The sequence below is a fragment of the Phaenicophaeus curvirostris genome, chromosome 3, assembly GCF_032191515.1.
Source record: "Phaenicophaeus curvirostris isolate KB17595 chromosome 3, BPBGC_Pcur_1.0, whole genome shotgun sequence".
NCBI classification, from domain to species: domain Eukaryota; kingdom Metazoa; phylum Chordata; class Aves; order Cuculiformes; family Cuculidae; genus Phaenicophaeus; species Phaenicophaeus curvirostris.
Window position 1 is genome coordinate 38,431,625 of NC_091394.1, and position 17,496 is coordinate 38,449,120.

General features: G+C 40.4%; 1 protein-coding gene across 1 annotated transcript in view; it reads left to right on the top strand.

The window, feature by feature from the left end:
* The window catches only part of RNF144B (ring finger protein 144B), a 48,365-nt gene that overhangs the window by 17,020 nt on the left and 13,849 nt on the right, over positions 1-17,496 (top strand). The window contains exons 2-3 of the mRNA XM_069853725.1: positions 497-685; positions 12,376-12,480. Coding sequence (XP_069709826.1) covers positions 521-685; positions 12,376-12,480 — 270 coding nt within the window. The 5' untranslated portion in view covers positions 497-520. The remainder of the gene's footprint in view (positions 1-496; positions 686-12,375; positions 12,481-17,496) is intronic.

Consider the following 17,496-nt stretch of genomic DNA (forward strand, 5'->3'; position numbering starts at 1 on the left):
AAGGATTCATAGGACTGGGAGCAGTATGACTCTGAAACTCATTGGAGAGGGCACAGTGATATCTGTATGTACATATGAACCCAGTTTACTCTTTTAATTAAGAATTTGTTGCTTTAAGTCAGATCCTGGCCCCAGGGACTTTGCTGAGGAGTCTGACCATTATGCTGTTGCGTATAACATAGATAATGTCTCATTTGTGTGAGTTTTGGCTAGGTTTTTTTTTAATACAGTAATAAGTGGCCTGACCGAGGTGCTTTGTGCCAGCAAGGTGAATGTTCTCTGAGAACTCAAACCAATTCAGGCCTTTTGGGGAGGTGTACTCTCAAGCACCTTCTTTTACATTTTGAACAGACTGAAGTGTGAGATGGGCACCAAGATGCTAAAGTAATACATTTGAGATGATGGTGGTTGAGTGGATCTGAACTGTAAATTCTCAGGTCAGTGAGAAATAACTGAATGGCTTGTGGGATGTTTCAGCTGTTGATTTCCCTTTCAGGCTGAGTGGACCATCAATGAGTGAATGGGCTCCCCTGGGAAGGCTTGTCCTCGCACCATGACAGCTGACAAGTCAAAAGTTGGAGAGTTAGCTCTGGAGCCCCTGCTCACTTGCAAGATGTGTCTCTGTGAATATTCCCTGGATAAGATGACCGCTCTTCAGGAATGCAACTGCATCTTTTGTACCTCGGTAAGACCTAGGCCTTGTAGGAGCAGGGTAGTAGAAAACAGAACTGTGAGATGGGATTGTTTGTCCCATATAAGAAGTATGTGTTACCCATGCTGACAGAGGATACTTTCCTAAAGAGCATTTGGTGTTAGTCTGTCTTGCCTTATTTAAATGACTTCTTTGTCATTTTGCTTTTGGTAATTCTTAACTTTAACAAGTTAACAAGCAGCAATAAATCATAGTAGTAAATGGGAAAAGAGATGCATTTTAAGACTCTCTGAGAACATACACAGCCTATGTGCAGTCTCAGTGTTTATTTTTTCTGAAGCAAAGATCTTAAAACATCACAGGATAACCAGGATTTGTTTCCTTGTTATCATTTTTTGAGTACTCGGAGACCTTTCAAAGCTTCTATGTAGTTTTTAAGGGCAACCAGAAAATCTAAATAAAAATGAACCTTGGCTTTCTGAACCTTTGCATTTGCAGTCTGTGCTGCAGAGATGTTGCCCAGGTCATGCATTGCTTATATTTGTCAGTGAGGTCTTTCTGTCCTGCAAAGTCAGATCAAATAAGGCTGGTGGAAGTGATAAAGATGGAGGTTGAGTGAGCTGATAAAAGCCCTACAGATATTAGTACTCTTCTGGTCTCTTTGTCAGCATGGGAAATGGACCCAGTTTCCCTGGCCATAGTGACTTTGAGGTACCTGACTAATGGATTTTGGAAATAGGTCAGAAGCCACTGGAGGATGTTGTTGTTTTTAACTCAATAAATGCACTTGTTTTTATTTTTTAACAATGAATTGTGGATAAACCTCAAGCAAGTAGACTCAAGTTTTGCCCTTGACTGTTTCATTTACTCATGGAGTAAATACAAAATTTGTGAAGTCCTTGAGTGAGAGTATCTTCACTTAGTCTGAATTCAGAGTAGCTTAAATAGGATAAGAATCTAGCTGTGTGTTTGAAGAAACTAGGATAAGGTTGATTAACAGGCATTTTCAACCTGAGCTTCATGAAATTTGTTTTCTATCCTGACTTCCAGAAAACCTTCCGTATTTTAGTTTGTAACAAAAGTTTTAAGACAAAATGCCTGGCAGGTAGGTATGAAAATATTGCCTAAATTAGAAAAAATTGGAGAAGTTGACTCTTCTCCAAGAATTCTGTGACTGCGATTTAGTATCATTAATTGCACATTAACTTCAGTGTAAGCTAGGCAGAATAACCCTTGTGTTTCTGGGGAAGGGAGGACTGATGAGGACTGTGCCAGGCAGACCTGGGCTCTCCACTTCTCCAAGGCACTGGCTAAAGGGAGTGGTCAGTGATGGCTGAGGATGTTGCTGTCCCAACTTTGTTGATTGTCCCCTGCTGGTGCCTCAGCTGCCACCCCATACGTACTTGGCCAGTAACGGGAAGAACGTTTGTACATGTTTCCAGTGCCATGACAATGAAGTGGAAAGTACAGTCACAGTTGTTTGGCATCTGTGCAGACTGTGCTGAGTTTGTCTAAAACAAGAGCCAACCATGGGTGAGCGGCAAATGCAGCTGGGGGAAGCCTTTAGACACGCTCTATTTATTTCAGTGGGTGTAATATGTCTCGATTGAGCTTATGCTCCATGTCTATCCTTTGTCTGACTGTTTTTGCCTGTGTCTGAACATCCTCCCAATGGACATGTCCGGGCTGATGCAACAGAGACATGTAGATCTTGTGTCCTTTAACAAGGGGGGCTCTGGAAACTTCTAAAATGCTTATGTGGTTTTCTGTCTTGAATTCCGAGCAGCTTCTGGGTGGCATATGAGTTGCACCTTTGGGCAGCTTCCAAAGAGTTGTGTCAGAAGCACCTTGCCACAGAGTGTCTCGGTGCTTGGGGCACAGTCAGCAGTACTTGCACTGGTGTACAGTGCCCTGAATTTCCTCCCGCCTGAGCCAGGGCTTCTAGATACCATCACACTTCCCTTAAGACAGATATTGGGATAAGAATGTCAACTATGAGATGAAGCCCATATCAGTTTTTCAGCTAGCAATGCTTTCAGCTTGTATAGCTTATTCTTATTTTCTGTCATTAAGGTTATTATATAGATCCAAGAGTAATATTAAATTTGAAGTAGAAAAGGGCTCGATATGGGTTCTGCTCAACTATGATGAAACTGTTAATTTTGTTATTTTTTTTGTTTTATTACACATGTGAGGTTGGGTTGTTTTAGCTAATCGTAATGATGATTCTGCATCTGTGACTGTTTTTCACTACATCATTTTTGGTGTGGAAATAATTGGAAATTGTTACTATTTAGACACTATGGTGGCAAACATGTATCTCCTTTCCACTAGTAGCCTGTAAACCTAAGGAATTTAAATGAGTTATAATTGTGCACACCTATTTTTTTCAGCTTGTAATAAACACAATACCTCATAAAAGCTGTATTCTAGCCAAAGTAAGTAAACTGTGTTTAAGAAGGAATATGTTTGCATTTTCTGGAATGTTGCTATTAAGACAGGAGTTTTTAAAGTAGCTGTAAACATCTTTACTCCCTGTGTTCAGAGGAAAAAAAGCAGATGGCTTGCAGAACACACTTGCCATCTTACTTGGTAGCCCAGGCGGGTCTGAATAGCCTCGTATCTGCCTTTTATTTCTCAACATTTGTTGCACTTGGGGCAAGACTCCACTAAAATATAAGTTAAAGCACACATTAATACATTCCAAGAATTTGGAAACTATAGTGTACCTGATGGCTTGGTTTAATTGTGTTTGGACTGTATTGGTTTCAGATGAAAGACTCATATCTGAAGAGGATTGAAGCAGGGCTTTGAGGTATATTTCATCTTCAAAAGCTTTAGAGGACTGCACTTAATATTACTTGGGTCGTTTCCTGTGCCTGTAAAACCTTTGTGAAGTGCCGTGCTGTGGTGCACACTCTTATGTATATACATTTTTCAATATATATGTATTGCTTAAGGTGCATGGGTTTATGCTACTTGCCCCATTCCCAAAAGGGATGGGGTCTCATCTTTCCATGACAATGCTTTTCTTGTTTTTTGTTCTGCCAATCTTCCTGCTAGTGCTTTTGGTGGAATGTCCTTCCTGTCTGCAGTCCCTTGTGCTTAGCGTGTCTTGCAATTTTTCCTTCCTTGGAGGCACCCATCTGCAAGTGCAAAGGTTTTTGCCCCTTTGGTTGTTGCATTGCTCACATACATACTTAAAAAATTATACGCTGTATATAATAAAAAATTATAACCATCACAGTGTTATAAAATGCAGTGGTTTATTGCACTTATATCTAGGTCCAAAGCAAACTAATATTAACTACATCCTGGCTGATGCACTTACAAAATTATATTTTGAATATTACACTTCTAGTCAGTTTTCCTACATATTTTTATCCTTCACTCTTCTTCCTCCCCTAGATAGCTCTAGCAGTGCTTCACTCAGGCAAGACTCAAGAGTTCTTGGGTACGGTGGTGCCAGAAATGGAGAGGCTAACCTCCCTGCTTTGCCTTTGGAGGGGGCCCTGGGTGTTGCCCAGGCTTTGGTGCTGGCTGGGAAGTATACATTTTAGAGACTACTAATTTCAAAACTTGGCTGAAACTGGGAAAACAGCTGGGAGAGATGATGAGTGGTGTCATCACATGCACCTTGCTTCCTCTTGCTAGAAATGCCCTGGTAGCCACCACAACATAAGTTACCCTTTTGAAGCAGTAGTGAGGAGTGGAGGACTGGTGGTAGTAAAGGAAATCCTAAGGGTCTTGTGGAAGACTCAGTGTAAGTCTGTAGCCTGTAAGCAGTCATGGAGGTGAGGTTTTACCAGATGTGGTTAAGATGGCCCTGGTGGCAGTGGTGGCAGAAGGGAGCCACTGCAGTGCTTTTAAGGAATATGTGGTTTAGGACATCATTAAAAAAGGTCTTCTTCTCTGCACACCGATTCCGTTTGGTTTTGTCTCCCCAACCCCCCTCTGAAGCATTTCAGAGACCTGACGAGAATTAGGTGAGCGATAAATGACATTGCTATTTACATCAAGCAGCATCTTATATCCATTTTGTCTGTTACTGAGAGAGGGTTCTAGATGCCTAAGACAACAAACTCAGAAAACAGAAGACACTTTCATGCATTTCCTTCTATGTTGTCAGCACATGTTTATGCAGAACTAGCATGATTCATGCTTCTTTTTTTTTCCAAAGAAATTTTGTTTGGTCTTGTACTTCTGAGAAGTGTGTGAGGTAACTTGAGTTACAAACCCTGCAAACCAGATATCACAACGATCCACCTGTCTGTTATTTTGGTGCACACAATGCAGTCTAAATGAGATTAAACTTCGCACAACCTTAAAAGGAGGCATTATGTGCAATGAATAGAAGCACAGGTAGCTTCTGGCTATTCTGTAAGTAGAAGGTGATTTGAAGGTGTCTGGGAGAACAAGATTTTCTGCTGTAGCTATGTATTACAGCAAGGCCAGGGCTAGATGTGCCTGCTGGGTGAGCGAGAGCTTTGGGATGCTGCGGCTTCTGAGGAAGGGGCTTGCATGCTGCTGCCAGTTACTTTTGCTAGAGGGGAAGGGGAAACCCTTCCAGAAATAGGAATTTCTCTGTTGTATTTCACCAGCAAGACACTCTAAGGCTCCTCTGCTTTCCTTAGTCTTTTTAAGAGAAGTTGTGCATTGCTCTGCCTCCTTTGGGTTGCTAAATACTCATTTTGTCTTTAATGCTGCGAAGTCTCAGATGTTTGTGGAGGTGAGCACTGGAGAGCTGGAGGCAAACTGACATGAAGGATCAGCAAAAATACATGGGCAGGAAAGCCTGAGAGCAGAAACAACTGAGTAGATCAAAGACAAGGAGACGGCAGATGACAAAGAGTGTGAGATGCCTGCTGTATGGAGCAAATGTACACAAATAGTTCAGTGAAAGAATATTAAGTAAAACTTCTGAGTAAGCAAAAATTTCGATTTGCCTTCATCTGGCCAACTCTGGGTTTTAGTATCTCTTCTGTTTCTTACTGCTAATTTTCAAGAATGTTTGGTCCCCTCTTCTTCCTTTTCTCTTCTCCATACTAGGAGACACTGGCATGTGCTCATGGCTGCACCAGAACACTACCTTGTCCTCTTTCTAAACAGACCTTGTCCTGCAGTGCCCCACTTACTTTATATAAAGCTCACCTCAAGTTGTTTTCTGCTTCCACCTACAGCTATCAAGTTTTGACATTTTGGATTCTTGACATTTGAAATGTTTTGGAATAGTTCTCTCTTAAAATTATAAAAAAGAAAATTCATACCTGGCACTAAACACACTTCTATAGTCGTTTAGATGATTCAGGAACTAAGAAGTCCTGATGAAGTTCCTAATGCACACAAGAGTGTGCATTTCTGCAGAATCACACCAAAGGCTGAGTTAGTTAGGGGTACCAAAAGAGCACAAATATACCCATTGTCATTTGATGGATGCTACTGTTTAGGAAGAAGGGCTACATGTTTCTGAAGTCGGTATAGAGGTGGCAGCACCTGGGTGGTGGCTAAGGGAAGACAGGAAAGGAAAGGGGAAGTAACATGTAAGTAACAGTAACAACTGTTACTGTTAAAAGTAACAACTAATGAAATGCTGAGTGGATTGGGTGGTTAAATATAGAGTTCTGACTTGAACTCTCTCACCAAAGTCAATAATCCTACATATTCCACATAAAATTACATCACTACAAGACTGTTTTCTCCTGTGTATGCACTGAAGAACAGGTAGCAGGTAAATGATAAGAAAGAAATGAAAACTATTTCTTATTAAATAAAAAGTGCACAAACATTGTGCAGAATAGAAACAAAATCTGAATGCCTATCTATTGATCTGTTTTCAATCATAAGATCCTATGGAAAGGCATCTGAAAAGTTATGTTTCCCTTCCATTTAGAATTTTGAGGTTTTTTTTTTTAACTCCCTCCCCCAATTTTGGGATAGTAAAAAGGCTGGAGCTATAAAGGCTCCAAACCTAAACCAATACAGTTTTGAGAACTAATCTGGAAGAGAGATTTAACATTTTATATGTCTTATGGATTTTGAGATGGAGACCTGAGCTTTTCTTAATTTTTGTGCAATTGAAATTATTTTCAAGTTATACATTAGTAGGAAGGACCTTCTTCTCTTGGCAGGATGCCTTCAATCATTTCTTGCATTTTTATATTTAATGTAGATCATGCCCTAATTGTGGCTAAGAAATACTGTAGCTTTGTTTTTTTCCCCCCTTTCCGCAATTCTATTAAAGTCAAATACCTGTAGCATTTGACAGGAAAACAGGCCAGACCTTTCTGTTTTTTCTTCTTCCTAGCCATTCCTCCACCTTTCTTAATAAACTACCTGTTGAATTTTGTCACATCACATATATGGTTTCTTTTTATGCTTTTGTTTCCAAATCGGTGCATTTAGGGAGCTGATAGCTGCATGCAGATGGAAGATAATTATTGTGATGGAATGTGTCAATGTACTTGAAAAACCAATATGTAGGAGTGGTTGAGATTCATCTTTTGTCTCTGGTACAGAGTTTATCTGAAAATGGCTTTGAATAGAAACATAAGATTTCATAGTGAGAGGGTTATAGTGCCTTTGTCACATCATTACCTAGCAACATAATACTGAAATTATACTTTGAACTCATTCTTATGTTGAAATGCAGAACTGTTATGGTTCCTTTGCAGGTCAAATATATTGCCAAGCAGACTTTTTTTTTTTTAATCAGTGCATTAAAAATCCCCTCTATGCAATATGCTTTTGGAAAAAAAAAAAAAGTCAAATTTAGATTGAAGTTAGAGTAGCATGTAGAAGGGTTGAAATGAAGAACCCATGAGTAGCCTGAACAGAATTTTATATTCCTGGGGCTTGCTGCTGACCATGAGGACATTTTTGAAGATTAGAAGAAGTGTTTACCACCAAAGAAGGATTTTTTTTAATGTTATTAGTGTGTGCATTGCTATATTGAACTTGTCAGTGCTTTTTAAAGATACTTCCCTTGTGTTACAACATGCACTTTCAGCAAAACCTCAGCTCCAGGAGAGGAATATGTACTTGGGACATAAATATTTACGTAAATTGTAATCTTTCTTACAAGTGCTGCAAGGAAAAGAAAATAAATTAATAGTTGTTACACGTACTATGATAATTTGACCCAGGTACTTTGCAGGCCTTAATTTACTAGATACTCAAGAGTAGCATTTTGTGAGGTAGATAAGTGGATATTGACTATAATTTGTTAAACAGAGGAAAGTGATGGCCTGAACGACAAAAACGGCATAAGAAAAAAAGAAATTCTTGTCCCTAAATGCTTAGACAGCAAATTATTTTAAAAAGGTTTAATTCTACATTATGAATCTCAGAAAGTGAAACAATTACTTGTAGTACTCTTTCCACTGAAGCTGACAGAAGTCCAGCAGGAGCAAAGCGTGCTTGGCAAAGGTAGATCAGCACCAAAACCTTCTGTTAAGTGTATACTTGTCACATTTGAATTGCTCCCTCTTGCTTGATTGCATCAGGATTTTGTTATGTATCCCAGAACACAGATATTGTATATGGTTTAATTGCTCAGTGGGGAGAATCTGAGTAAAGTGAATGTAACTGGTTAGGGTTTAGTTGCAGGTATGGAAGTTAAAATTCCGTGGGTTGGTGTCCACTGTTTCTTTGAGGAGGTGAATGTAATGGAGTCAAGCCTCCAATGTCATCTGCACTCAGCAGGATTCAAACCTGTTCAGGAAGACCTCAGCAGATTTTTAGTCTATTGCCTCAACCATTCTGCCTTGACTGTGTGATGCATTGGTGCAAACCTCGCTGTGCTGGTAAGGAAGGTCCCTGCTGATGACTTGCTCTGGCCATGGAGAGTAAGATGTAAGAGTAAGCCACAAATCCTGTGGTGTGGACTCTTCAGCCACTGACGGCTCTCTGTGCTTGTAAGGCACCGTACTGCGGGAAAGTGGCAGGGGACTGTAGTCCAAGGGTGTTGAGACCTGGCAATTTCTTAGATGTCAAGATTAAGATCCTTTTAAGGAACTCTTAATACCACAGAAGGCTGAGTATCTTAATCTTACTTTCACTTTGTAGCATATGCAGTGTGTGCAGTTTTCCTAACTGAGATACTGCTGATTTTTCTACAAAATGCACAAAAGGTCTTACCATTGTATGACTGTATAACATATTCTCCGAAGTGTGGGAGGATATACTGCTGAGAAGGTCAGTCATGATTCATTATGACTGAAATTGAATCCTTTTTTCATCACAATTGCAATTCGTACATCTTTTCAAATTTGTAGCCAAGATTCAAGAAAGTAGCCAAATTATTGCCTGAGCTGTAAATAATAGTAAAAACTCTCTAAAAACAGTCTTACTATTAAAAAATGAAGGCATATGCTAAAATTTTAGTGATTTTACACTGTCTCTTCTTTGCTGCTAACAAGAAGTTTATATTATCAGTCATCTACAGGCTTAGAGAAAAAGCCTCAGCCTTCACTGGTAAATATTAAATGCTTCCTTTGAGTTTCCCTGTGCCTTGAAGTCCTCCCATCAACTTCTTGGATTGCACCCACAACACGTCTCCAAGCACAGAAAATCGAGTCAGAAGATTTAATATCTATAAAAACTATTAATCAGGGAAATTTCCTGTGGAACATAGTAAGACCCCTGGCACTGCACAGACCTATTATAAAATCTCTCCAAGACACCCTCTGAAAGCACAGCACCCTCCAAAAGTATTGCAGAAGGCTCTGGTTGCTTACCTAGCCTCACCTACAACTACGTAGAGAGCTAGAAGAGAAGGAGAATCCAGATGTATTAGTGCTACTCAGAAACCTCTGTTCTCCTGGCTTGGTACCCCTAGTGATTTAGATAATGTGTATTGAAACTGATTGCAAAATCCATACTGTGCATTGAAGCTCCTTAAAAGCTTCATGGCCATCCTTGCACGGAAGGGTAATTGTCAGTGTGCCGAGCTTCTGTCCTGGAAGTCTAAATTAAGAACAAGCCTCTGGGCTGCTGCTAGGCCTGCAGTAACTTCTTAGGCTTTGTCCTCCCTCTGTAATGGGCTGACCTGAGCTGCCCCCAGAATACAAATCCACTGTACCATGCTGTCAAAACAAATTACTAACTATCAGGCAGCACCACAGAGGAGACAGAGGCCAGGTTCTTAGCAGAAGTAAAAGGTTGCTCTCCCATGCTTGCTGAGGAGTTAAGGCAAAACTAAATGCTTTGGTGGGAGGGAAGCATTCCCCCTTTCCCATTTGCTGCCCTGAGACTTGATCCAGAAAGTAATCACATTTCTCATGAGGAGAGGGAGTGAGATGTAAAGAGGCTCTGCTGGAGCATCATCCACCTATTAAGGAAGTGCACCCAACGCACTGCAGTGCACGCAGGCTTTGGGAAAGGGACTTGGAAGGCAGAATTTTCTGTTCACATAGTTCATGGTGGAGGCCGGGTACAGGCACAAGCTAGGGAGGAAAGCTGTGCACGCAGGGAGTGCTTGATACTCTCTTATCCCTGTGATACCATCTGAAGCCAGCTGTTTAATGAATGTAGGGCTGCAGAGGCAGGTCACCCATCTGCATTGATGATGGGGCTGGGAGGCACCCTGGGCTCTTGGGACACTTTTTGGCTTTCCCCGTGCCACCCACAGCCTACACCCAGACTGTGGTGGCAATGGTTATGGGCAGGGTCCTGGTAGCTCTGGTGTCTCTAGGGTTCCTGCTCCTAGGCACCACTGTGGTTATGTACCTGCTTCTGCTTACTGCTTTGTGGAGGAGCTGCATGTGCCAGTGGGGGGATTTGAGCTATTGGTGAAACAGTTTTTGTAACCACTGTGCCTGGGTGCCTTTGGGAAAGGTGGGCAAGTAGGTGGGACAAGGAACTGAGACTGCTTGAAAAATAAAAGAATAGCTTGCGGTTAAATATGAGCTAGTATTCCTCAGGGAGCCAACACTGCCTTCAGTTACTCACACAGTTTCTTTTTTGCTCTTCACCTGTGAGTATCTCCCTCACCTCCCACATACAACTCGCACCAGCAGTTCCTTACAGCCTGTGCTGCTTTCTTATAAGGGTGTGTGCAGGTTCTGAATCCACTAGTGCTTAATGCGCTATATATTTAAAGCTTACCATTTAGGTTATACCCTTACATCCTTCTAGACAATACATTTAGTTCTAAAGGAACAAACTTCAAATATTTACAAAACAAAAGTGAGCTTATTTGAAATGCAGCTTAGGCTGATTCTACTTGCTTGAACTAATATCTCCATCAGAATTAACCAAAAATGGTGGGTGTAGATGTTTAAATAGAAACAGACAGACTAATAAAGAAACCTCATTTCCATTTATAAAAGTCCTATTTATCCTGACATTTAAGAGAGTACCAGCTTTCCAATAAAAATACAAATGAGGAAATTTCTTTAATCAGAACACAATATGCAAGGCCTGCTCAGAACAGTCCAGACTAATGCAGAATTGAATGTTAAATGCCTTTACATACTAGAAAAACAGTTTGTAAAGAGTCACGGATGTTTTCCAGAGCTGATGCTCTGTGATTTTCCTACAACCTACCTAGTAGCTTTTGAACTCGGTGCCAGTTCTGAAAGTTGGCAGAAAGGTAGAGGTCTCAAAGACCTTACGCTTTTATAGATTTCTTGAAAACTGATGGAACAAATCTCTACAAATCTGTAGGGAACAAAGCTGCATTAGTCCTGCTGCTTGTGAAGTATGGTGGTTTTCATTTACATTGAACTATGCAAGCTGATACCATAGTCTGCCAGAACCCATATTTTGTTATTATGTTAACAGTGATTTGCTATTTATTGTATGCTTTGTTCTTACTTTGAGGAGACTTGCTGTTTGTTTGACTTAGAAGTGAGCTCACTTACCCGTGCAGTTTGGAGATACAATTTGAGCACTATTCTTAGGTCCATTGCACCAGTTTTATGCCATGATTTTATTAAGGACTGTATAATATGTGTGAAAAAGACAAGCTAAGTATTTGAAACCAGCATGCCAAATAAAATTTGGGGAAAACAGAGGGCTTTTTTTTTCTTGGGGAGGGGAGGCCTGACATTTTTGTGTAACGAAACAATTTAGAAATATTCATAAGAAAGCCTGGTACTGGAAATGGGCTTTGAACTCCTGCTCAATAGACTGGAGGCATAGGATGAAATCATAGTAAAGCATGGAAATTACCTGATCTCTGTGGGGAGTTTGGAGAGGAGAGAAGGAACTGGTGGCTATACTTCTACGACAGGTTATAACCTCCTAACCAGGTTATACACCCTCTTCACCTTTTTATGTGGCAGAGAAGAGTGATCCATTTCTTGTAAATGAGATCTACAACTGAGACTGCTGGCTGAGAGTCTGAATTAAGAGCACAGGAGGAAAGACAAAAGAGTGAAGCCTATTTGATTAGAATGAAGTATACACCCTGCCCTAAATCCTCCAAACCGAGTTTAGCAGAGCATAGAGATTGTTAATACTGAAAGGTCTGACTTGCTGACTTGGGTAAATGCAATGCGTGGCAGATGAAGTCATGCGTAACTAATTGTTCTTTGTTGCATTCTTTCCAATGTAATGACTTGTAGCATTCATGCTTATAATAATTGATGTTTTCTGTGTGCAGGAGCTTCAAGACAGCAAATTAAAGTGGTGGAGGTGGTAGCTGTACAGCAGCTCAAGCATCTGTGTGCTACCAGCATGTGGGCTATAACTCTTTTTTTCTTTCCTTTACTTGTTTCTAGTGCCTAAAACAATACATACAGCTGGCAATTCAAGAAGGCTGTGGTTCTCCTATCACATGTCCAGACGTGGTGTGTTTGAACCATGGGACCCTACAAGAAGCAGAGGTATCAATGCTTTTTCTTTCTCTTTTTTTTTTTTAACATAACCCCCCCAAACCTCTTTATCTACATAATAAATGCCATCATACATTTTTTTCCTCCCTTTAATTACCATTAATGAGCTTTTGGCAAGAAGCCTGCCTGACAAGAGGAACTAGAAACAAACAGATGTTTGTCAAGGATTTTGATCAATTTTCTCCTCCCTGTGTGCCTTGAGGAAAGGCTTACTTGGCATTTGGACAACCTCTGAGTTACCCATGCAGGTGACTTGACCAGAATATCCTGTATCCCAGAACTGCTGAGCCTCCTTTAGCACTGTCAGTTAAATCGGACTTGATTTGACTGCAAGCACTGAAATTCTTACACCTCTCTTAATTTAAGAGCAAGAACTCAAATTGGTACACAAGGCCAGAATTTCTTTGTGTAGTTTTATATTTTTAAACACTCAAGTCTTTCATTCCCTATAGTAATTACTCATTCCCTATAGTAATAGGGAAAGAAGGGTGCTGGGTGGAAGTCTTAAGAGATATGAGAATTGTCTTAATTTCCAGGGCAGAGATGGGTGAGGTTGAGAGCTCAGGAGCTAAATGAGGTTCAGGCAGGGCCATTTGCACATCTAGCATGTGCACAATCTCCCGGAGGAACTGGGAGTGTCAGTTTGAAATCTGGAGGTGGAGAAACCAGAGGGAAGATGTGCTCCTGAGACCTTCTTCCACTGCTCGGGATGGCAGGGCTCAAGGGGGCTGCAGATGGTCCCTACTGGACTGCCTGATGGCCTCCTAGCAATGCTCAAGCAGCCTCCTGCCAGACATGCAGCTGGTGTAAAGTTTCTGAATTGGGTTTAGCGACAAACCTGTGGCATGGGGAGGAGCTGTTGGCAGTGTAGCTGGAACTCTTATGTGTGCCAGCTGTCCTGTGTCCGTAGAAGGCCATGGAAGTCTCTGGGCAAATCTGATGTTGCCCTGCAGCTATTCTTTCTTGCTTGGTGAGTGAGGTGGGCTCCTGCTGGCCCTGAAAACACAAGCAGCAAAAAGAACAAATGAGGGACAAAGGTGCCTAAGGGATCCTGGCTAGTTTTGTGCATTCTCTCTGCATTTGTTTGCAGGGACAAAATCAAAGAGAATGAAATCTCCATCCCTGAGCTGAAGAAAAGCAGCTTATTATCTTCTGGGTTCCCTTGAGCCCTGTGTATACAGCTGACATAGCTGTGGTAGAAGTAGATAATTCTGTTCAAATGCAATCGGTAGCAATGCAATTCCCAATACCAAAAAAAGCTTTTTTATCCAGAAAAAAATCAGGATCTCTTCTCCAACATGTATTTGAATGTTGTGCTTAGCTGTAATAAGGCCTGGGACTCCGCAAGCAGGCATACGGTGGAGCATTTCTTTGAATCCAGCTATTGCAGAAAGTAGCCAGCTGTTTTCCCTTCCTCTTTTCATCTGTGTGGATACAGACAACAATCTCCCACCCTTTGCACCAGATTGGAGGCAACTGGTCTTTATTGCAAATCTGTTTTTTTAAAGAAAATTAACAAATTCTACACTCTGAAGCAAGGGTTATGATGCTAGAGGAATTACAGAGATATATTTCCCGTTAGTAATGCAGGAGGACACTCCAGGGCATGTATTAATGGATCATAAGCTTAATCCATGGGTGCTTTTTGGGCTGAAGGCAGAGTGACTGAACAACCAAATGTACATTAGTGCCCTGTGGGTGAATTAATGTTCTGATGCTTCCTTTTGGTAATGAGCTTAAGACACAGGCCTTCCACTTGAAAAGCAAACAGGCTGAAGCTTGTTAAAATGAACTGCTGATGTATTTTACCAAATACCTATTTCTTTAAGGAAGAAGACTCTCCCAAAACCCAGGTGCAGTAGGGAGAATAGGTTGTCTCTGTTAATAATCTGAAACATTAGTATGTAAGCCGCATAATATGTATGAGCACACTGTGTTCTATTTTCTTCTCTATAAAGGCTGTTCTGTGTGAAAATGTGGCCTTTAATAGCTGTTATTTTAAAAAACCCCAGAACCTTATTCAGATAGTAGAGAATGTGCTTAAATATGATAGCATGGAAGTATTATTTAGAATTACAGTTTATTCATTGCACACACTGAAACTCCTGGTGTAAAGGTATGAGCTTTCTCATCTCTGGAGGGTCTGGATGTTTGTTCTCTGGCTTCTGGCAGGAGAAGATTCCTCACCAGGACAGTGATATGAGGAATGATATGTTGCCTGTACCGGAGGGCGGGGAAAGGTCTTTTACTCTCCACTGTGTTAGCATCAGGGTTTTGAAAAAGTGTATTTTTTATGTCATGTCCATTTGAGACTGTGGTATGGCTGATGTTTACCAGGTACCATTACAGTTTGGAGACAGAATAGCAGTTCAAAGTGTCTTTGTCATGGAGATAGTGATAAACTGGTTCCTATATTTTGGGCTAAATTGTGTCTGATTATTTTAGCCAATATGGTTTTTTGTTTGCTTCTTAAATGCCTTTTGCCCTAGCCTGCACAAGGGAGACAAGAGGAACTTAAGCATAATTTGAAGTGAAGGAAATTGACTTGCATTTTTGATTGAGCACTCTATGATTAGGAAACTGAACAATTAATAAGAAAGCTTACAAGCAATTTGTAACACTTTATAACTATGAAAATTCCTCTACTTCCTTCCCACAAGGTTCTTATTCAAGATGTGTAACATTTCTTCTGTGCTTATTTGTCTTCATTGTGAATGAAGTCTGTTTTATCTTCTCTGTAAAGTTCTTCAGTGTTTATCTTGTTCAGTATTAGATGATGAGAGCCTTTTCACAGTTAATACCTTGATTCTGAGACACGTGCTGCTTGTGTTGCTTTTGGGGAGTGGACAGGGACAGAAACTCTGGTTAACATTTTAAACAGAGAATAGAATTTCTTCTCGTATGTCCCATGAAGAAGTGAACAAGTGTAAATTGCAGGATTGTGTCTCTCTCAAACAGATGAATATTTCAGCAGTGTTTGGGAGTAAACTGCTTATTCACTGAATATAGGAGATGTTGGGAGTTAAGGCTTTGCTTTCGGTGAGCTAGAGGATTGTGTCTCACTGGACCTCAGAAGAAAGTGTTTTTATTCTTGAAAAACTTAAAAAGAAAACTCATTTGAACTAGAAAATTTTACTTATCAGTACTTCGAAAATATGTTCCCGATACCTCCGTGTTTGTTTGGTTTGTATTTTTACTTTAACAAAACCTAGTTGAAAACGGTATGTTTCCCAGCAGCTTTTTGTTTTGACAAATAATGCATTCAAACAGAAGGAATTATTCCACTGGAGTGCATGGAATGACATACAATCCTAGGTCATATCTTGACCTGTTACATCAAGATAGCAGCTGCTTGTACTATTGCTGATTTTAAGTAGAAATAAATGGGTGTTTGTGGTGGGAAGGCAATGGTTTTGGCTGCAGACTCTTGTTTCAAATAGCTGGTTACACAAAAAAAGAAAGGAAAGTTTAAAAGCAAAGTATTTGTCCTTTCAATTCTAAGATAATACACAAATGTACAATAGACAAAGATGGTTTGGATTTCTTCCTGGAAGGAGAAGGTAGAATGAACATCTTACGTTAATGCAGTTCTTTGTAACCATGCAGGCTTCTTCTGTCTAGAATATTCCCATCTCTCTTGGGAATTTGCTCTGTTGATTTAATTGGACCAGTGAGTATCCCTGGTCTAAATAAGGGGTAATTTATCATGATTTGAAATGTTTTTACTTGGTGCAAATCCAGTCACCAGTGTAAGCTTTGAATCAGAGTAAGCCTCAACTGTATACAGGGATTTCTAATACAATACTCACTTGGATAATGTCTAGTGGATTGTGCTTTGCTGTTTCTGATTCCTATATTGTATTGAAGCTTGTAACATTGATGCCAATGATCCATGTTTTCATAATCTGATTTGTATTAAAACCGTGCAGCAGGCAGTAAAGGAGGCACTGATTTGGGCTCCTCTGATGCCTCTTAAGTTCGACAAGGAGAATTACCCCTTTGCATGCAGTTCACATTCTGCTTACTCTGTCTCTGTAAGTGCATGATCTACACCAGTGGTAGTGCGGTCGAGGGTTGTCAGCGCTTTCTGATGCAATGCTCAAATGGGACAGTGACCTGGATATTAGAATTCTTAATTGTGCTATATTCCACACATAGCTGAACAAAAATCCCATGGGGAGTCAGTTTAAAATACCAATTTTATTTTTCATTTGAAAATTGGTTTACATTTTGCTAAAGGGGATGGTAAAATGAAGAGAAGGTGAAAAGAAGTTGCAGGCCGACCTATGTTTTTCAGGGTTAAAATTAACATTTTGGTTCTTCTGATTTAGTTGTTTTTAAATAAATCCAAGGGTAGCAAATGAGACAGTCTTAATTTTGTTTTTATTTTGTCACTAAATGGGAGAAGAGCTCCTTAAAGGAGAAAATGAATAAATTAATGTTTCATGATGACACTAGTGAGCATGGTACCTGATGAAGAAGGGAGTGGGTGTACTTGCTAACAATTAAGAGATCGAATTCCCATACCCCATTCAAAAGCAAGCCACAACCCAAGTTAAAACTATTCTGCACTCTGCAAAACTCTACAGTGCCTGTGTGAATGGAACTTCACAGAGATGGACAATGCAATCCTTTGCAAGTGCAGGATCTGCCCTTGCTGCATGTCCACTAATAAAAGAAAAGGAGAAGCACTTGAGCTGGTGAACTTGCCTCCCTTGGCATTATCGAGGTTTGATTCATAAGGGTATGAAAAGAAGTAAGGTCGATTCAGTTTTCTTGATTGCCTCCTTGCATCTTCCTTGAAAGCCTGAGAATAGGTGGAGTAGTGATTCTCACTTTCCATTGTGGTAGCCAGTGTTTAAAAGCAGGGGAGTTGTTCTTTCTTGGTTCCTGGTTACCGCACTGCCCAGGTTACAAGGAACAGTCCACCTGAGTGTAAACTGAAGCCAATTATTTCATACCCTTTCATTTTCCTTCCTTTGCTCTTTTGTCTTGCACAGTAACTGT